This window comes from Trachemys scripta, chromosome 19 (assembly GCF_013100865.1).
Source record: "Trachemys scripta elegans isolate TJP31775 chromosome 19, CAS_Tse_1.0, whole genome shotgun sequence".
Lineage (NCBI taxonomy): Eukaryota > Metazoa > Chordata > Testudines > Emydidae > Trachemys > Trachemys scripta.
In genome coordinates this window covers 1,300,915-1,323,885 of record NC_048316.1, presented here as the reverse complement: position 1 = coordinate 1,323,885, position 22,971 = coordinate 1,300,915, and the positions used below count along the sequence as shown (strand labels likewise).

The 22,971-nt window shown below is 40.0% G+C and overlaps 1 protein-coding gene across 1 annotated transcript in view; it reads right to left on the bottom strand.

The window, feature by feature from the left end:
- DNAJC11 (DnaJ heat shock protein family (Hsp40) member C11) overlaps positions 1-15,162 on the bottom strand; it is a 61,799-nt gene extending 46,637 nt beyond the window's left edge. The window contains exons 1-3 of the mRNA XM_034753652.1: positions 15,136-15,162; positions 14,722-14,851; positions 9,307-9,380 (exon numbers count right to left, since the gene is read on the bottom strand). Of these exons, the coding sequence (XP_034609543.1) occupies positions 9,307-9,380; positions 14,722-14,851; positions 15,136-15,147 (216 nt within the window). The 5' untranslated portion in view covers positions 15,148-15,162. The remainder of the gene's footprint in view (positions 1-9,306; positions 9,381-14,721; positions 14,852-15,135) is intronic.
- Between the last annotated feature and the right edge of the window lie 7,809 nt (positions 15,163-22,971).

Below are 22,971 nucleotides of genomic sequence, written 5' to 3'. Positions count from 1 at the left end.
GATTTGCCTCAGCCTCTCACCCGTCATAATGGTCTCCCCCTTACTCTCACAGAGATTGTGGAGCACACAGCAAGCAGCAATAACAATGGGAATATTGGTTCGACTGAGTCTGAGCGAGTCAGTAACATGTGCCAGCGACCCTTTAAACGTCCAAATGCACATTCTACCACAATTCTGCACTTGCTCAGCCTGTAGTTGAACAGCTCCTGACTACCGTCCAGGCTGCCTGTGTATGGCTTCATGAGTCATGGCATTAAGGGGTAAGCTGGGTCCCAAGGATAACTATAGGCATTTCAACATCCCCAATGGTTATTTTCTGGTCTGGGAAGTAAATCCCTTGCTGCAGCCGTTCAAACAGAGTAGTGTTCCTGAAGATGCGAGCGTCATGAACCCTTCCCGGCCATCCCATGTTGATGTTGGTGAAGTGTCCCTTGTGATCCACCAGGGCTTGCAGCACCATTGAAAAGTACCCCTTGCGGTTTATGTACTGGCTGCCTTGGTGCTCCGGTGTCAAGATAGGGATATGGGTTCCATCTATCGCCCCACCACAGTTAGGGAATCCCATTGCAGCAAAGCCATCCACTATGACCTGCACATTTCCCAGAGTCACTATCTGTGGTAGCAGCAGCTCAGTGATTGCTTTGGATACTTGCATCAGAGCAGCCTCCACAGCAGATTTGCCCACTCCAAATTAATTCCCGACTGACCGGTAGCTGTCTGGCGTTGCAAGCTTCCACAGGGCTATCGCCACGCGCTTCTCAACTGTGAGGGCTGCTCTCATCTTGGTATTCTGGTGCTTCAGGGCAGAGGAAAGCAAGACACAAAGTTCCATGAAAGTGCCCTTATGCATGCAAAAGTTTCGCAGCCACTGGGAATCATCCCACACCTGCAACACTATGCGGTCCCACCAGTCTGTGATTGTTTCCCGGGCCCAGAATTGACGTTCCACAGCTATAACCTGCCCCATTAACAGCATGATCTCCAAAGCGCCGGGTCCCGCGGTTTGAGAGAATTCTCTGTCCGTGTCCATGTCCTCATCACTCTCGTCGCAGCCTCCTTCTCGCCTGGTTTTTCAAGTTCTGGTTCAGCATAAACTGCACGATAATGTGCGAGATGTTTACAATGTTCATCACTGCTGTCTTGAGCTGAGCGGGCTCCATGCTTGCTGTGGTATGGCATCTACACAGTTCACCCAGGAAAAAAGGTGCAAAATGGTTGTCTGCCGTTGCTTTCACAGAGGGAGGAGTGAGGCTGTACCCAGAACCACCAGCGACAATGTTTTTTGCTCCATCAGGCATTGAGATCTCAACCCAGAATTCCAATGGGTGGGGGAGACTGCGGGAACTATGGGATAGCTACCCACAGTGCAACGCTACGGAAGTCGATGCTAGCCTTGGTACATGGACGCACACCGCCGAATTAATGTGCTTAGTGTGGCCGCATGCACTCGACTTTATACAATCGATTGCCTGAAAACGAATTTTGTAAATTTGGAGTAATCCCGTAGTGTAGACATACCCTAAGGTGCCACAAGGACTCTTCGTTGTTTTTTTCAGAGTGTCACAGCTAACTACAAGATGAAATAGATTGTTTAGCATTAGGAGTTAACACATATTGCAAGAAACCATTCAAGGGGAAGTGGGAAGTTAACACTTCTGCAGTCATAGAACAAAGGAGGGTTAGTGGGTACAGATAGTTGCAATGAGCCATAAATCGAGTGTCTTTATTGAGTCTCTGATTTTTAATCAAAGGAAAGTTATCAATTTAAGCTCCCAAGCTCATCTTTTGAAGGTGTTCCTTTGAAAACAAGGACTAAGAGGTCTAATATATCTGGCAGAATATAATGATATTCACATACCATACCAATAACCCTATAACTACCCCACACAGAACAACCCTCTCATTCACTCTTTCAACCAATCCCTTTCTCACATGCCTAGGAGAAAGTGGTCTATGCCATGTGCCCATCAGTTATAAATCTGGTATATTGGGATGTGAGGGGGTGGAGAGAGTTTCAAAGCCATAGGGCCATCATGAAAAGTGTCGCGCCAGCAGCCCTCTCTCCATTTATACCCAGGGTGAGTATATAGCTCAGTCACCTCCACTAATCACAAATGTACTGGTACCAACATCATGAAAGAAACTCTCTGAAGTCGTGAGGTCCCATGTCACACAAAACTCAATAGGTTAAAACCAACACTTTATACTGCGCCTGGAAACTGACAAGCAGCAAAAGGTGTTTAGAGATCCAGAGATCCATTTTAAACTAATGTGATCCTGTTATCACCACCAGATTAGTCCAAGACAGCAAATCTTAACAATCAAAATGAAATATTTATTTTAATGACTCAGAGAGACTGGTCTACTGATGTACTTACAGGCGAGCACGTGTGTAAGTGTTTGCAGGATCAGTGCCTAAGTGTTCTTTTTTCATTATGAAGTTCATCTTCAAAGGGAAGTTACGTTCGGGATAACCACAGAGCTTATTTAAAAGAGGAAACGGCTAAATCCTCTGACTTTTCAAAACAGACTCAGGACTGTTAACTATAACCGGCCTAACACCGAGTTTTATGCAGTGCTTAACACTTGCATTGGAATTTTATCATGTGGAAGTTCATGGCTTCAAGCAGGGTGGATACAAATCAATGATTTAAAAAAAAAAAAAAAAAAAAAGAAGAAGAAGATTTTTTTAATTTAAATTGGATTTTTTTGATAAAATGCTTTTTGAGGAAAAAACCTATCTAAAGATAGTTTTAATTAAGATACATTATAGCTCAAAGATATCTCATCATGGAATAGGGATTATAAATTCTAATTCTATAGTATGAGACAATGTATTCATGTAATGTTTAAGAAAAGTTTTGTAAATGAGATCCAATAGTTCCTGGATTAAGGATCCAATTTTATCGGGCTCCACAGGCTTCTGTACAGATTATTTAGGTTAATCTTTCTATCTACCCAATGGGACTCAATGCTCAATCTAGAAGATACCATCAGAGATGCTTAGTTTTGCAGTTCTGAAACTGTGGATTTGTCTCTCCAGAGGTAACATGCTTGTTAACAGCAAAAATGTTTTAAAATATAAATAATATATTCAGGTGAGAAATAACAAATCTCAACTCTATTGTCCCTCTGCAAATTTGCGTACACAGAGTCAATCCCTTACCTCTCTCTAAAAGTGCAAAGTTTCAAAAAGTTCAATGAATAGAAGATTGTTGGGGGCGGACTAGATCTGGGCAAGGAGAAGAATTCTGGAGATAAATGTGAGAAGTGAGGGACATATGCTTGTTTTGTTAAAATATTATGTGTTTGCTGTTGAAGAAAAAAATCCAGAATACTTAACATTGTTCTCTCCTCGCTCTTCTTTCCTACTCCCTTTTTTTTAACCTTCTCTCCTATAGAATCCTTTTCTTCCAATATTTAAAAGCATAATAGCCCTGGTCTTGGGGAACCCATCCGCTGATGAAACATTCAGCTTCACAGGAGAAAGGGTTACAGTATTTGTTTAGCTCTACAGGGCAGAGAGAGAATTAAAATATATGAAATATCAATAAAGCCAATCTCCCACCCTTCACCCAAAACAGAGATTGTGGATGGTGTAACAGTGTAATTCCTGTGGCCACCCAGCCTCTAGTTACCTGGGATGCCACTACTTGAGTTGGATGCACTGTGTTAAGCTGGGCTTTGAAAAACGGATGGGAAACCCACCAGGCAACGATCAGCCTTTTCAAGCCGAACTTTGTGGAGAAGGTCCCTAGGGTCCCTTGCATATGAATCTGAGGCATTAGATGTTAGATATCAGCTTCGAAAACTGCTGGTAGTAAAGTCTTAAACAAACATGAGGTATGGGAAGGACTTGCACGATGCTGACTTTAAAACCACTTTACAAAAACCTGGGGATTAAATCTGTCTTTCAGAACTATGTAGAAGACACATTTGGCAGGTAATATGCTTTGCCAAGGGCAAAAGGGTGAGATTTGTTGTGGAGAATCCCAGCTGCTTAACCTTTGCAAGTTTGAATTAAGAACTCTTAAGTTACTTTTCTCTGACTTTCTTTGTGACGTAAGGAAGAGGAAAAGGTTCCATAGGTGTCAGTTCACTCAATTTCTAGTCATCAGATTATAAAATGAGTTAAAATTCAGGACACATCCTGCAGGGCGGCTAACGGCCAAGTTTCCAGTGCTTGGCCTGTCTAGTTCTAATGAGACTCAAAAGGTCTGTTTCATTCTTTTATATTCAACCTGGCACTTCATTTGGATTCTCAAGAGCCACCTAAGTACGTCTACTTTAGCTACGCTATTCACGTATTCAGCTACGCTATTCATTCTTTTATATTCAACCTGGCACTTCATTTGGATTCTCAAGAACCACCTATAGTCACCTATATCCACTACTGTTTATATTTACATACTAGTCACCACAGAGCCCATATGCAATGATGAACAGTGGAATAAAACTAAGTCATTTAGGGCTTGTCTACACTACCCGCTGGATCGGCGGGCAGCAACTGATCCAGCGGGGGTCGATTTATCGCATCTAGTATAGGTGCGATAAATCGACCGCTGAGCACTCTCCTGTCCACGCCGGTACTCCACCAGAACGAGAAGTGCAAGCGGAGTCGAAGGGAGAGCGTCAGCTGTCGACTTACCGCACTGAAGACATTGCGGTAAGTAGATCTAAGTACGTCTACTTCAGCTACACTATTCACGTAGCTAAAGTTGCGTATCTTAGATCGATCCCACGTGGTAGTTTAGACAAGCCCATATTTGTAATTGTGATACCGCAAATTAATAGTCTTAATCTCTACACATCCACGGTCTAGGATATGCAGGTAGAAAGCTGTACAGACCCAGAAAGAATTTAGCAATGGAAATCTAAAATACTGGCTGTGACCTTCCATATAATCAGTACTGCAATTTAGGCTTTCACTATATATATGTATTAAATATAAGAACTTATGTTAATATAACATAAGGTTGCATTTTTAAACATTAAAGTTCTACACATATCATACCCCATTTTGCCTCGAATATGTCCATGAAAACCCTTTTAAAGTCTATAACAGCTGGGTGTGAAACACTTTATTTGTGTTCATCACTACTCACCATTTGTGGGTGAACTTTAACTTATGTTATTTAAGTCTCTGACTGCCAGATTCTGGGACTGGATGACAGGGGAAAGGAAACTCACCCTATTCTATTCACTCCCTTGGAAGAATCTGGCACTGGCCATTGTCGGAAGACAGGATGCAGGGCTAGATGGACCCTTGGTCTGACCCAGTATGGCCATTCTTATGTATGCCCTGACTTTTCAATGTTTAAAATTGCTACCTTGATGAAAAAGTAGTGTTTAATTCAATCAATCTATAACTATTTAATTTGCTTTTTTCCTTTGCAAATTAGCATGAATACAAGGATTCTGGGTGGACTTCCTACTGAAAGGTTCAGTTTACAAAGTGTATCCCCACCATACATCAGAAGGCTAAAAAGTCAAAGGAAAAAATGCAAAACAGCCGTGCTAAAAACGGGCATCTTCTCACTCCAGGTAATTGTGTTTAGGGAACGCATGTGCCAGTTTCTCCAAATTGCCTGTATTGCTGCTACCAGCTGCTAGCTGCCTACAATATGTTTGAGACCTTCAGAGACAGGAGGACACAGGTTGGGAACAGGGGCCTCACTATGTACCGAAACCAGCTACTGGGTCTGAGCCTCCAGATTCAAGAGGCTTGTTATTTTCTACCTAAACATTTAACACACACCTGGGTCTGTGGTTTCTAGGCATTTTATGCAAATTGAGAAAAGCTTTAAATCTGTTCACAGTAGGATCCTCATATCCTCCCCATCTTTTTTTAAAATGCATTTGGGGGTGGGGGTTTTCTTCCCTTGTTTCTCATTCCTCTTCTCTCTTGTACAGGTTTGTTGTGGCCACAGCTCTCTCTAGCAGCAGATATACATGCATACCCCAAACACAACACACAGATAACCACAGAGGTGGACTGCATCATGCACATCAGCAACAATACAACACACTCAAGCGATGGGGTTATACATACACAAAGTAGCAAGGTAAGCCTCCCATTGCCTTGGGTGTGCTATGAGTCACCAACTGGATGGCAGAATGTCTCCATCACATGAGAAACATTCACAGGATATCACATCCACACAGCCACCTGACAATCTATTATGCTTCTAAACTGGTTGTTTTATTATTTTGGTTAGTAAATTCCAACTGGCATGTTCAGGAGGTTCCAATATATCCAAGTTCAGAACCCACTCAAATTGCCCTGCAAATCTCAGACATTAAATAAAGGCACAAGTTACATGTGGTGTCCACCTCCCCTCACACATACTTAGAGACTCCACATAAACATATGCCTCAGACAGCAAATACACAGAATATAGAATCCTTCTGTACAGAAAGGAAACGCAGGGTAGAAAAGTTTAACAGTACTTAGAACACTGGCAGCTGTTCAAAGGTAATGCTACTTCCTCCCTGGAGAGAAAGCTATTACTCAGGTGGGACAGGACTTATATCAAACAATTCATCCAGCTGCAGGAATTCTTTGAAGGCTGCTGATGCTTGCTCTATAAAATAAGCTCCATTTCAGATGGATTTTTCTTTACAGTATAAGTAATGGGTTCATTTTATCTACTGCCTATTAGTCTTGATACAGCTCACAGTTAATACCTAGTGTGTACTATACACTAAAGGTGGCTTTATCTTTCAATGCAGACATTGTCACATGGTATATTATTAATATGAAATACTAAGATCAGACCCTGATATATGAGAATTTGACTGGTCCACTCAGCTTTTTGCCACAAATTTGGTTAAATAAATATTCATTTAAAAGGTTTTAGGAACATGTTTCATTTGTGACATGCTCCCTATTTGAACTGATTGTGGGGTGTATTTTTTTTATGATGGGATTACATCATCATGTTGCACAAAGTCATGTGACATTTTGCCAGGAATATATTGTCCCCACAGAAGAGGGAACAGGGACAATACCTGGTCCCTAGTGAACAGGGAATTAATGCTCACACCTTGCACAGGTACTCAGAGAAAGGTCTACAAGCATGGCTGCCTGGGAGACAGAGAGAGGGGGCTCCTGGCCAGAAGTCAGAGCAATTCATGGAGCCCCATTCAAGAAGTGCTGTTTATTTTCTACTACTTTATTTTCTTGCTGTAAACAACACAATCTAACCCTCAAGAATGAATTGTGTGGAAGTGACCTCCCTGACACAGATGGGATTTCTTTTTGGTTGCTAAACTATTTAATCAGTTTAAACTGTATTTTGCACTTAGTTTGAAATTAAAAACTTGGGGCCAGATCACTCCCTATTGAGAAAAACAACGTGAGTGACAGGAAACTCCATGATGTTTCCTTGGCTGGCACCTGTGGCATCCTAAGACCTCAGGTGATGGATGAGGAAACCCCATGCATGTTATGGGCTGCTCTGGATATACTGAATAAGGAACAATGGACCTACATTATGAGTCAGGCTAACTACCTGTCCACATAAAAAAGTTAGTTATGAAAACAACTCGGACAAAACAACAAGCGTCTGTTTCAGTTAGCTAGCCTGAAGGAGATAATGCCATTAGGAATCACTGCGTTGACAACAAATGAGTTTGAATGGAGGTATGAAGGTGGTGTACCAAATCCATGAAGGAATTCATCACCTGAAACAAGAGATCCTAACAGCTAAAACCAAAACTAAAATCGGATGTTGTAATATGAGAACCATGTGGGACAGTAGGAAACTGAGTCAAATAGTCAGAGAAATGACTGTTCGATATTAGTATTCTTGGAGTAAGTGTAATGAGTGGACGCGAAAGACTCCATTCAGACAGTATCACGGTACTCTACTCCGGAACGCAAGATGGGAACCACAATAAAGTTATATAATGTTACTGTGATAGTCACAAAGTTATATGCTTCTGAAATTTGGCAAATGCTAGAAGCCCACAACAGGAAACTTGATGCATTCCATCAGAGATGTCCGTGGAGAATACTTGGTGTCTCCTGGTGGGCTAAAGTAACTAATGCTTTTGTGTTACAAAGGACAGGCCAACACGCTGTAAAGACAATGATTTGAGAAAGAAGGCTGAAGTGGTTTAGGCATGTTGTAGAGCTGTAAAAACATATATATATTCCTAGACAAGCCCTTGACTGGACACCATGCAGTGGAAGAAGGATAAGAGGAGGACAAAAGATAACATAAGATAACCATTGAAAAAGATGTCACTCATGGAAAAAGACTGAAATGGAGCAAGAAACATGGCATTAGACAGAGGTAGAAACACTGGGTTGCCTTGTGTCACAGGGCACAAGAGCATCTGCTCTTGGGGGGCAGGGGAAAGGTTTTTGTTCCTCTCACCACTTGTAGGGATTTGGCCTTCAGACTCCAAGGATGGAAAACTACAGTGGAGCCATGCTATCAGAGACTCCCCCACCAATAGCTGTCCCATTAATCTCTCATTTAGGTTTATATAGTGCCCAAGGTCTGGTCTGATGTTAAACGCTAAACTGGTGCAATGTTGTTTATGGACACACTACACTGGTATAAATCTGATTACAATGGTTTCACTGGCATCTCTTAAATAACAGAGCGTGTTGGATAGATTTGTCCCAGTCACCCACAGAGGGGAAGATTTGGCTCCTAAAACTGAAATGACACACACAATGCTGAGGCCAAAAAATGGCTTAGTGCCACACACCGTCACTGCTGTAAGTTTTCAGCTGCAAATTCCAAGCTTCATTGTGGAACGGAACCAATAATGTATTTCAGTGCTCTGCTAGCTTCTGTTAACCCTGGTGGGACAATGAATAGAAGTCAATGATTTCATAGTAACCAGCTTGGAGTGAGCAACTGAGCCCAGGCAGAAGCTAGTAAAGGGGAGGATAAGGAATGGATAAATTCTCTTTTACAGCACTTTACAGCTGCTCACTGAGAAAAAAAAAATCTTTAATCTCACAGACTAGCTGATTGTGAAAGTGTTTTAGGTGAAAGACATTTGCATGAGACTGGAAAGACACCGATGACACATTTGTCACAGAAAGATGTTGCTTTTCATGGTAATATTCTATTAGGGAACTCTCTGAATGTCAGATTTATTGTACCCTTTTCAAAAAAGAAGAAACAAGCATTACTTGAAAATCCATCCTGATGTTCTAAAAGAGAGAGACAGAAATGACTAAACAAGAGTGCCTTCAAATAGATAGTTCTGATATCACAAGTATTTCAAATTAGGCTGGATTTAGTCCCTTTTGTGAGATATATGGTAAAGAATTTCTCTTACCTCCCATCCTTCCATTTCCAGTCCTCTCCTCCCATATATGTCATAAATGGCTCTTGTCTGTGGATCACTAAGCACTGCAAATTAAAACCAAACATGCTCAGAGTACAGAACTCAGTTTTCAGTCTTTCCTTCAAAATTTTTGTTGTCAGAAGAGGGTTGCGGTGCAATGAAGTTTAAGAACCGCTGTCCTAAGCTAATTCTTATTTGTCCTGTCTACACACCCAATATCACTAGACGAAAGCCACCTGGTTTTCTTTAACTTCTCAGCAAAGATTTAATAGCAAAGGCAAGGCTGCAGTAAGGTCCCATATTATTAAGACCTCATTACTTTTACAAAATACATCTTGATGCATTTGCATACTTCTGAGTATTTTGGATTCTTTTTTTAACAGAGAATTATAGTGATACACACTGTAGAAAGCCTTTATGTCAATAGAATTTCCATCTTAAAGGCCTTGTTCTCTCAGAAACCCGTAACATTCCCTGAAAGGTTTTTTTGGGGGATTGATTGATTCATTGGACCTTTACTTAGTGAAAAAATTCACTATTTTGCCAGGGAATTTCTTTAAACTCCCATTCATTTTTAGGGGGCAGGCCATCATAGCATTTGTCTTCCTTCCTTCCACTCACTATACCAGATTGACCCAGTTCCATGTGGTTCTCTGCCTGCTACTCCACCCATGACAGCCATTCCCATCTGGGCCATGAAGAAGTGATAACATTTGCACTGGGCCATGAACATCTTGCCAAATGCCATTTAACCAGATTAATATCACTTATCATTTAAGTGAAAAAGTCCATATATAATTTCAAACACCTGCAAAACTCCAAACCACCAAGAGAATCGGTCAACCCATTTTAGTAATATAAACAAAAAAGATAGGAAAATCTTCAGAAAATTAATTCAATCTATTAGCTCCCCTGCCACAAACATATCCATTCCAAAAGCCTTCTGTACTTTATGCCAAGCTTCCCAGAACAGTTCGACCCTTGGCTAAGATTTCAGTTGAATTGTTTTGGATCTGGTGAAGCTAAGGGGAAATATTAGTGTTAGTTTTTTTTTTTTTAATCAGTTTTATAATGGAAAATTAGCTTCAATCTTAACTATGGAGAGGTTAGCGAGCTAGTCACCTCTCCTACGTAGATACTGTGACGTTATCTGATTAAAATATGACCATGTAGATCATTGTTGCTACCACTGTTATATAATTGCAACAAATCTTGTACAAATTATGTCAAGTAAGGTGTCTATGGAAGGTTATGATTTGCTGAATATGATTATGCTATTTGTATGCATGTATCATTTTTGTATTTGAAGTTATTAGTATTAGCTCTAGACCTGGATTTAAAAAGTTTGCTCCTGGGGTAACATCCACAAAGTATTTAGCCGGCACATCTTGAAGGGACTATTCAAATTAAGTGGCCTATTAATGAACACTTAACTCAATGGAAGATGCCTATCTACTCTTAATGGAATTTCCAGCCATGACTAAGTTAGTCATGCATGGACATGTGACTCACTCATGTGACTCCAAACTCCATCTTTTACCTGTAATTTTCCACTAGCTGTGCTGAGGGCTTTGTTTGAAACAATGGATTTCCCTCCACATGGCAGAATCTATAAAAGGCGCTGGAAACCCCTCCATTTTGCCTCTTTTCTACTCCAACCTCTGGACTATGGACTTATACTAAAGGGAGAATCTAACCAAGGGACTGAGAACCTTCCAATGATTTGGAAGCAACCAGAGACTTGACTTAAGCCAACAGTTTATTCCATCACTGCTATAAACCTGAACCAAGAACTTTGCAATTATTGTATGTATTTGATTCCTTTAACCGATTTTAACTCTCACCTTTCTTTCTTTTTATGAATAAACCTTTAGATTTTAGATACTAAAGGATTGGCAACAGCATGATTTTTGGGTAAAATCTGAGTTATATATTGACCTGGGTACGTGGCTGGTCCTTTGGGATCAGAAGAACCTTTTGGTTTGAAGAAATTGGTTTTAAATAACCACTCATCACTAAGTTTAGTGTTTTTGGTGGTGATACAAGGACTGGAATACCCAAGGACACTGCTTTTCTGACTTCTTGTTAGCCAGTATGCTGAGACAGAAGTTTACTTTTGTTACTGGTTTGGTATATTTCATGGGAGAAATCCAGTCTTGGCATGCGTCTGCCCATTTCTCAGCAGTTTGTCCTGAATTTGGTATTCTCAGTTGTGACCCACGGAGGCACGGTTACAGATACTATTTTTCACAATTCCCTCTGAAAGACCAACATGTTGTTGGTCGTGGGTTTTAATTTTTGCAATCCCCAACCTTGTCTGTAAAGCCATTTGATGCTGAATAAGCAACAGTTTATGTTTAAGGTTGCAACACATAACAAACAAAGCCAGGAAATTCAAAGAGAAAACTGACCTGTTTACAGCAGAATGTCAGCGCTCTCTGAATTTCCAGAACAAGATTTAAAATGCAACCTTTTTTTTTTTTTTTTTTTTAAATTGAAGGATCCTGAGTTTCCATTCCCCATCATCACCCACTCAAGGTCTTCAGTGCTTTGTTTAAGTGAGAGTTTCCATATATGCTCAGGCCTAATTAAAAGATGCTGTAAACAATTCCACCCACGTTCAAGTCTAATGGGCAGAAAGAAACGCTGACCATTCAGAAAACAGAGGAACCAAACTTCTTCAGCTAATTCTCTGGGATTTAATAAGGAATCATTTATTCGCTGTTTTGCTTTAACTTCCCTCTAGGCTAAATCACCGAATGTTAAGTTTGCTGCTGCAGCAGTTTTACCACAGAACAATCCTACTGGCTCCTAATGCACTTACATTTCAGTTACTTCTCCCCAAATCTCCAAAATGTGGTAAGCTCTCTCTATCAATAATTCAGACAACTACAAGACTGTATCAGCCAAGTCCAGATAACAGAATATAATCTGAGGGAAACAGTTTCAATCAAATCTTTTGCAGATATGGATTCAGTGCATCTGCCCCGACTGCAGATCCAAATCTGGTAAGACTCAATTGTCTCAGCTATGCACATTCATCACCCAGAACATTCAGACTGTTTCACTGGCCACTAAAATCTCATTTTAGGAAAAACAGTGAATCGAGATACAAAATTAGCTTTTATTCGTGATGTGAAAAGTCTTTATTTTAGAGAATAACAGTCTTTCCTTTCACTGCCCCTTAACTGTGCCATTTCCCCTGTGACTGGTAGGAGAACTCAGGCCACCCCTCTATACTGGGTCCCAGCGTAGGGACCTTATGACAAGCAGTTGAGATCTGCACAGTCCTATCCCTTACTGCCACATCTGTGTGCTACTTCCTACCTTGCCTTGTATCACCCTCACAGTGACTGCAGCCTCTCTCTCTGCAGCCCCTTCTACTCTCAGCTACTGGGCTTTATACTACATTCCTGTCCAGTTGAGCTTCCTCTTTAATTAGTCCTTGTAATTAGTCCCTAGCTCCTCCTCTAGGTGCGGCCCAGGCAGTAAATTGGCGCACCTAGCCATCTTCATCCTTTCAGGCCTTGTGTGGGGTGGACACCCCAGCACACTCAATTACACCATTGATAGCATGGAATACCAACAGTATTTACCTAACAGAGAGTTAAACTCATTGTTTGTACAGTGCTTGGAGATCTTTGGGGGGAAGACGTTAAGTGCAAAGTACTCTTGCTATGTCATCCTTAATTAGGCCTTCGAATGTGTGGAAATTCTCACTAAAAAGAGGACTGAAGACCTCAAGGGCACATCTACACTGCAGTTGGGACCGTGCTTCCCAGTGCAGGTAGACAGATGCATCCTGCTGCTTCAGCTAGTGCTGTAAACGTAGCAGTAGCTGTGGCGCACAGGTGGTAACTTAAGCTAGTCACCTGACCCCCTGGGTACATACTCCAGTGGCTAGCCCAAGCTGCTGCCCATGCTGCCATGGCCACACTGCTATGTTTAGCATGTGAGTATGAGTAGACCTAGCGTGGGTTTCTCTACCCATGCTGGGAATGCACAGAAATGGAATGGAAACTCAGGACCCTTCAGCCTGTGATGGGATGTTAGATGGGGTGGGATCTGAGTTACTAGAGAGAATTCTTTCCTGGGTGTCTGGCTGGTGAGTCTTGCCCACATGCTCAGGGTTTAGCTGATCACCATATTTGGGGTCGGGAAGGAATTTCCCTCCAGGGCAGATTGGCAGAGGCCCTGGGCGTTTTTCGCCTTCCTCTGCAGTGTGGGGCACGGGTCACTTGCTGAAGGATTCTCTACATCTTGAAGTCTTTAAACCATGATTTAAGGACTTCAATGGCTCAGACATAGGTTAGGGGTTTGTTGCGGGAGTGGGTGGGTGAGATTCTGCAGCCTGCGTTGTGCAGGAGGTCAGACTAGACGATCATATTGGTCCCTTCTGACCTTAAAGTCTATGACTCTATGACAAAGAAACAGCTAAATTTGCCTTTCAATTTGAAGTTTTCGAGCACTGGTCTCTGTTCAAGGTGAATTTTTTGAAAAGTTTAAACAAAACTAGAGATTGAAAAATTTAGACTTACAACATTATAAAAACATTCTTGCAACTTATTTATTTATTTAAAAACAGTTCTGATGGCTAGGGACCGAAAGTTGACATTTGACCTGCAAACAGCACTTTTCCGATTAAAAGTGCTTCTGGTAGACAGAAAATGTATTTTGTTTTGACCAAGTTAGGACATGTGCAAACACACACATGCACAGCACATTTTGCATGGAATTTTCTCATTAAATTCATGTAGGACAGAGCTAAGAAAGGGTCACACTAAGCATCCTGCACAGCTAACTAAACTGCACAGTGAAAAATTGAGTGGAGCTGCACAATGAATGAGACAAGGACTCCACATCTTATTGTAAGACTCCTCACCTCATTCACTGAACACACTGCAAAATTATTATTTTGTGTTGTGATAATCTGTAGTATGAGGTACAAAAACCATCTACTGCACACTTTTCGTACAAGTGACTTTCATACTAACTTTTCACAATGATTTTTCATACAATTCACTTTCAGGAGGTCTGGCCGACATGAGGTAATGCACAGAATAAGGAGGAGGTAAAAATGTGTGTTTTAGCCATAGCTGACAATCTAGGCAGGTAAACACCCATTAAAAATAAATTATAATAAGAGATTATAAAAAATAAGACCCTATCTGGATTCCAATTCAAAATGCAACTCTTGCTCTTCAAATGTACTCATTTTCCATTCTTTGGGCACATACTAGTTTCAAAAACAAAGTACTGATTTTCCAAAGCACCAAGTGAAAAGTGCAAAATTAACCATCATCTTTAAAGGAATCTCTCTTTTTCGCCAGACTACACAATTCAAGCATCAGAAAATCCAGCATCTACTATGAAAACAGTTTCTGCAAATCTAAGCCTTCCACTGACCTTCATAAGCCTGGTGAACAAGGTTAAACAGTTGCTCAGCTTGTGTTTTGAGCTCTGGGTCTCTGTGCTTGTCTGGATGGTACAACATACATAGTCGGCGATAGGCAGCTTTCAGCTCTTCCTGAGAGGCCTGTGAAAAGGAACAAAATTCATTTAGAGCACAGACAATGCTATTTAAGCATTATCATCAAAATCAGCCCTGAAACGGGAACCCATCAGACACAATCCAACACATTTAGTTATACTAAGTACAGAGTAAAATGAAGTTATACTTCATTATTTAAATACAGCTTTTCGCATGGGTTAATAAAATATTAGCACCAATTTTTATGTGACATGTTTTCCAAGCTGTCACAAAAGTATCCGCTTGCATACCTGGGTGTAAAAGCAGGACCCAGTAACAAAAGACATTACCTTTGTGTGCATATGTTATTTTAATTAGACCAAGCCAGTATATTCCCATTTCAGTTTTGTGTGGCATGGGATAGCTAAAGCCAGCTCTGACAAAAGTTTATAAAATCTCAGGATTTCACACCAGACCCCTCCTGTATTTTAATTCCAAAACATTAAACACAAATCAACTTAGAAAAAAAACAAAACAAAAAACTGTGGACATTCCACATTCCGCAACAACAAAGGTCGGAGAGTTAAGTATAAAATTCCACAAACATATCTCTGTGCTATATACTGTGACAGCAGCTTTCCCATGTAGCAAAAACAGTATGCTCTAACTCAAAGGCATATAATCCTCTCTAGACAGACAGACTACTCCGGTAGCAATTTGAAGGACAAATAAAATGAGAATATTCCACTAAATCCATGAAGAAAAATTTGCTTCTTTACTGCATCCACGCTGGATTGTTTAGATACAGCCTGGCTCCGCTCCAATGACATTAGGGGGAGACAGATTTTGGATAGCTCTTTAGGAATCAATGGAGTAACAAAACATTCCTGCCTCTCTGTCATTCCCCAAGAAACCTCCTCACAGCAATCTTACTGGAGAGTCCGTGATCCCTACGGAGTCCCTGTAGCTGTTCCCTCTGTTTCTCTTTCCCTGCAGTAATCCTACACTTCTTTGGACTTTTCAGGTTATTCATAGCTGGCATTAATTTAGCAACAACACACTTAAACAAATTAGCAACTGAGAGACAGAGGTTGCCATACACAACTCATGAAATTTCAGACAGTTCCAAAATTATGACAGCAGGAGTGCATTACTGGGTTATTCATACTGTGTAGCATGAGACAGGAAGTTGGCTTTCTGGGAAGAGGGATGGCTTCAGAGTGCAATTGCTGTAATAGCATCACAGGCATCAGTTGGGTTCCCTTTTAGTAACTGTGGTCACCCTTCTACTAGAACAAAGGATCAAAGAGGTCAGATGCTGAAGGGGTACAAAGAGTAACATGTGACTAAAGGGTCACAAAGAAAAATAATTCATTTTTATAGTACACTTTAAAGGTATTTATTTAGCTAGATTCCACTGACATTTAATGCCTTTCAATGACTCAGGTTTGCATAGCTGTTTACCTCAAACAAAGGTGTCACAGCATTTTGTGCTTCAACCTAATCCCCTTTCTCAAGTCAGAAGTGATCAAGAGAAAATGAAAAGTCAGGCTCTACCTGACAACTGTGTTCATTATAATATGTAAAATGGGACTGACTCTATTTTTGTGAGCAGTTAGAACTACTTATTTATTCTGCAGGTTCTTCCATTTCAGATGAATATTTCCAAGTCAGACAGCAGTAGGGTGATCTTCTAGACTTGTCTGGCTCAAGAAAGCAAATGTACCAAAAGAGCAGTGATTTTTCCTTCTGCTATCTCCTTGTGCTCTCTTGATTATTAAAATGAAACTAGATGAGAAGGGAGTGGAATATCCAGTTCCACTGTGACCTTTTAAAATCAAATTAATGATAAATGATGGCTTAATGTGCTATTGATTAATAGAAATGAGCAGTTTCATTTTTCATAAATATCATGTTCAATAAAATGTTATATTGGGCCTTTCATCATAAGTGAATAGCTAAGGTCATTGATTCAATATTTCATGAATGATAACTTCTTTGAAGCCACTACAGAAATACTGACAACATTTCAAATTATAATGATACATAAGTCACTAATAATGATGTTTTCAGTTACATTCTTATTAATAAAGCTGTGAGCAAAATTAAGGTGCATTATCCCCCTATTTGGGGATTAAACAGATGCATTTAGTGTCTCAACCATCCAGTTATACTTTCATAGGGTCTAAATCTATTATAGATTAAATGTTTATATACTAGAAAATTGCTAGTGAATGGATTTAGTCTTCTCATCAGGACTGTGAAGTTCAGTGGCCATCTATTATTTTCAGATTAGGTGCTACGCCATACTAAACTGAGTTTCTCTTATAGAAGTGCAAATTCATTTCACACCATCACCAAGCTGACTACAAGTAAGATGAGTGCGCTTTGATTTTCAAAAAGGATTAATTAAAAATATTCTCTCTTTCAATGTGCATTTCTTTGGATAACACCCTAGTCCAGTTTCATCTGCATGCTGCATTCTAACATAGGATTATTGCAATTATAGTGTGTTATTGAGGAGCTTCTAATGTAGCTAAATCAAGCTTTGGTGTCCCCAAATATTTATGTAGCTCCCCACTTCATATTCTTAACCCTTTAGTCCTGATGTGCTCATACAAAATGACATGTCAGGAACTGATCAGAGCTCTAAGGCCCTGTTTATACTAAGAAAAAAGGCACTGCAAATCACTGATGGGAACGCTGAGCTTGCAAAACACGTACTGCACCTTGCAGTAAGAGTCAATCTTTTTTGTACCAGTTGTCCCAAGCATTGTAACCATATCTAGCACACATCCAGCTGAACCAGAACAATATACAACAGTTTCTCAATTCATTTACAGGAAGCTTTGCAGCTATACCAATTTGGGTCAGACAACACGGACTCAAGTGCCAGATGATATACAACTCTACTCTGTCCTTCACCACATACCACCACACTACTACCACCAAGATTGCCCAAGTGCTTGGACAAGATCAGCTCATGGATAAATTAACAGCTGGCTGATGCTAAAACTGAGCAAAACCAGTGATGATGGTAGGCAGAGGAAAGCCCTTTGAAGAATTTGCAACCTTTGGTTGAAGGTGCATATCCACAATTGGTCAATTTGGTCCATAGTCTAGGAGAACTCTTGGATTCCTCACTGACGCTATATTTTCTCACAGAAAGCATTACTCACAGATGCTGCTATCATCGCTGGTTGGCTAGGAGACTCCATTCCATTGTAGCAGGTGACCTTTGTTACTTCTCGGCAGGACTATAGCAATGTGATATATCGGGGCAGGAAGTATTCAGCACTTAGGAAACTCTAATTAGTACAAAATGCTGCAGTGCATCTCCTCAACAACAGAAGCTACTATGAGTCCACCAAACCTGTCCTCTGCTCCCTACACTGGCTTCCCAGAGAAATTCAAGGATCTCAAATTCAAGGTTTTGATCCTTATCTTCAAGGTACCCCACAGCCTGGGCCAGTGCTATTTAAAGCTGTGGGATGAAAAATGTGGTCAACAACTATGCTCCTTTGACACAGTAAGTAAAGCTCATTTGTGCGGGACACAGGACTTCTGCAGAGGCCTGTCTGAGACTGTCGAATTAACTGCCCCAAGAACTAAGGACCATCACAAACCCACACCATCTTACATCTTTCTCTGAAGCACTTGACATTGGCCCTTCTCAGAAACATGTACTGGACTTTCTTGGCCTATTGGCTCATCTGTTTCTCTCTGTCTCCTTATACTTCACTGATCACCAAAATATTTGAGTGCCACACAAATTGATTAAAGTGAACACAAGATGATCCCTCCCTTTTTCTCCCCTTCCCCGAATCAGCTGACATTTTCCTTTATTTTTAAATTGTAGATTTGATGGGGCTATTGAGGGAAGCCTTGGTTGAAACCATTGTGTTCACATTTTGCTCTGAAGTTGATATAAAGCACTTCATCTTTAAAAACATCTTTGCCTGTATATCCTAATATAATGACATCTGCACAGCTTTGGGAATAATATCCTTCATGAATCACTGCAGAAGAACATGTTAACAAGCACAAAGCTTGTTTTTGTAGGGTCTGTGAAAAATATAGCAATGCCCTGCCATATCCTGGACAAACCTTACTGAATTAAGTTGAACTTTATTGAAATAAATTTAAGTATCTTAAGAGCTGATCTTAAAAAGGACTCTTTTAAACAACAGCTAAACAAGAATGAACTGCTAATTAAATAGGTTTCCCAGAATGCAAATGCATCTTCTCTGGTTATGCAAAAATTCAGCCTTTGAAGCTTTGCAAGGTGGGAACCTTTTATCTGCTGATCACCTGTCACATGAGGACAAATCAAAGACCCCAAAACCATACAAAGAAGTAAAGCATCGATTTCCCGGTTGTACTTATGCTGAGCAAAAAATGTAATGATCTGGTAACCACAGGAAACCCCCTGGGTGGGGTTTAAAGGACTATTCACCAGCCAGGGCTCTTGTTGGCATAAGAGGGAACCTCTGGCAAGCTCATTAGCATGCACGTAGGTTCTTTTACTGTTTTAATGTTTTCTCAGTAACGCTTTTACTTTCAGAATAAATGTGCTTGCTTAGAAAGAGGTGTAGTAACGTGACTATTGGAATTACACTGTTTCCTGTCTCCAAGAAGAAAAATAAAGCAGGGTTCCTTAGGCAGTCTGACTTTTCTGAGGAATTCACAGTGTAGATAGAGATCTATGCAGCCTGGAAATACCCAGTCAGGAGGGAAGGAGACGTGTCTCCACCCAAGAGAAGCAACAACTGGAGAGCTGGAAGTTGTAAGAATGCGTCTCCTTGCCAGACCAAAGAGGGGGAATACAGGTGCAGTTGTCCTACAGGACCAATACCCATTGTTTCTTCACATTTTTCAGTGATTTCCCCCACCAGATTCAAATAAATGTACAGTTGGCCAAATTATACACATTACAACTTGGCAAATTTCACAAGTAAAAATTAAGCTTTCATCTTGTACATGAAGAAAATTAGGGTTCTTAGAGCCAAACTTATAATGTACAAAGCTTGTTTTTTATGGAGTGTTTTCTTCCTGTTTGTTTTCCTTAAAAACAAAATACTAAAATAGTAAGAGAGAAGACAGATTACTTATTTCTGTAAGCATGCTGCCACTCTTCTACAGACCTGGAAACTGCTGCCAAATATAAAGAACAGATTATTTGTAATTTCATTATGCATGCACACCAGTACAAAAAAATTGCTCTTAATATTCAGAAACTGCCATCCCCACTAACTTCATTTTAACATCATCCTTTCTCACAGCCTCCCTCTAAAGCAAAAAAATAAACAGGGAGATTTTTAAGGGCCTGCAACAATTATTTCATTTTCTTTTTAAATGAAAATAGTCAGGTTATTTCTCCCTAAAGCACACTGAACAAATTATCCTACATCAAAAGAGCTCTCAAACAACACAGGATTTTATTTACGGTATGTGCTACAATAGCTAGACACAATGGCATGAGTAACGAAAGGTGTGACAGCCTTAACTTAGAATACTGCTTAGTTTTGATTGGTTTGTCTTACAGAGAAACTTTCAAGTAGCTCAGGACTCAAAATGAGTCCTCAAAGTCTGCCAAGGAAAGCATAGCTAATAAGTAAATTAGATTTGAGAAAAAAATATAAATAGAAAAAGGGTTACCAAAAAAAAAAAAAAAAAAAAAAAAAAGTTGAGTAGGCATGTGTTATAAAACACCTAAACAAAATGAAAAGGGCATGGAAGGGAAAACCATTTTTAAAAACTTTCAGTCAGGATGGGGAAAAACAATCTTATGTTGCATTCCATTTCCCCCTCCCTTTCTGGTCTATTTATAGGTTATAAAATGCTGATCCTGCAAATGCACATGTGAGCAACTTAAGTGTTCATCTCATTAGAGCCTTACACTAATTTTCTCAGGTAGGGACCGGTCTCAAATGCTTGTAAAGCAAATAATATATACCTCTACCCCAATATAACGTGACCCGATATAACACGAATTCGGATATAACGCGGTAAAGCAGTGCTCTGGGGAGGCGGGGCTGCGCACTCCGGCGGATCAAAGCAAGTTCGATATAATATGGTTTCACCTATAACGCGGTAAGGTTTTTGGCTCCCAAGGATAGCATTATATCGGGGTAGAGGTGTTTTTGTGGGCACTACATTTATTTTTCTATTTTAATAATCTATAGTGTTATCAGTAACTTTAGGAAAGAACAAGGAGTCCGGTGGCACCTTAAAGACTTACAGATTTATTTGGGCATAAGCTTTCGTGGGTAAAAAAAAACCCTGATACTTTAGGAAAGAAGTTAATTTGAAATATACGGCTATGTCGATATCTGTTTATCAGAACACTGACTTCTGCTTAATTAGAAACACAGGAGGGAAGAAGGCAAACCAATGTCTGCCAAACAGAAAGAGGAAAATTGGTAAGGAACAAACTGTTATTTTCATCTTCTGGGAAAACAAACTATGGAGAGGTGGACCTGGCACACACAGCCTGAGGAGCCATATAGAAAGCATGTCCAATTTCACATTCTGAACTCCCAGGTCAGCAGAGGCTGGCAGTAAACAACTGATATAAACAAAAATTTCCAATAACCGCAGTAAGAAAATTCCTGCCTGGCATGTCATGTTTTTACAATGAAATTCTCCTTCCCATCAGCTTATTTTTGAATACAGACTATGCAGTTTCCAGTAAACATTACCCAGTGAGAGTTTTTCGGAAGCTTTCCACAGTGCTAATGAAGTGTCAGAAAGGAGACACTTCTACTGATGCTTAATGCCTTAACAGCATTTGCTCCAACAGCAGATTTCAATGACAAAACATTACTAGGATTTGTGAAGAGATATTCTTCACTCAGCTGTACCACACAAAAACTATTGCAATCAAGCATGAGTTTGTTCTTTTCTTCTAACTTTTTAGCAATCTTTCAACAAAATAACTGCTGATTTCACACCAAGAGCTGTACACTAAGTTCTTAGTTTCAAAGCCAAATACAAATTTCTGTGATGTACAGCTTTTTTTTAGAACTAATTTAAAATTTATCTTGGGCACTTCGTTTTTTGCCAATACAGCTAGTCAACAGATTCCAGGCAGAGCGAACAAAATCTCTTTTCTATGCACATTAGAGTGGCCATCCTTACTACTAAATGAACCAGTAAACTAAAACAAGAAAGTTTCATAGGTGCAACTCTTAATCCTTAAGAACTTAATTAATTATTCACTTATTTAAAAAAATCTTTTCAAACTACTGTAGAATTAGAAACTGTAACAAAACTGTGACTGTAATAAAAATGTGACAGGATTTCAGTGGTTAGAGTAGAGAGTTGGGAGTCAGGACTACCAGGGCTTATTTCCAGCTCTGAAAGTGACTCGTTGTGTAACCTTTGGCAAGACAATTCATCTTTGTCTACTTCAGTTCTCCCAGCTCTAACATGAGGATAGTCTCTATCTCATGAGCCCCATAAGTTAGTGTTACTAAAATTAAGTTCCTTTAATAAAAGTTTCCATAGAAGTATCATTAATTGACTTTTCTGGGTACTCCAAGGTCCAAATCACCTTGAAGTGAAATTTAACTATGAAATTGATAGCAACAAGAAGCATACCTATAGCACAAAACATGCAATATCGGTTCCAGCTGTGCTTGTTCTTGCTGATCCATTGCTTACAAAAAGAAACCTAGTTTGTTGTTTGAACTTTGCTGGGAGTAGGCAGTATTAGTTCTTACAAGCTATTAGAACTGTTACAGAAACAGCTGCTTAGCACAGAAGGATACAATTGAGATTCAACATATTTGTAGTTTACATACAAATTGGATAATTAAATTAGATGAAATGCATTCATGCAATTCCTACAAAAATGCATGTTGCAGAAAAAAACGACCTGTAATCATAATACGTTGCATACTTTGGGGCAAGACTCAAAATATTTGTTTCTTTATTATTTTTATTTAGTATGCAATACCACCTTACAATGCTGTACACGCATGCTGTCTTTAGTTTTAAGACACATTCTGTTACTCAGAGAAGGGCCTTGGGCACTTGGTGCCATAATATCTCTAAGACCATGACTTTCTTTTTACAATAAAACACTTTCCAGAGCTCTGTCTTTTAGGCACTGCACACCGTGTTACTTAGGTTTGCAGGTAGAGCTAAAATTCATAAAAGCACCTTTACCAGATGTACACTGG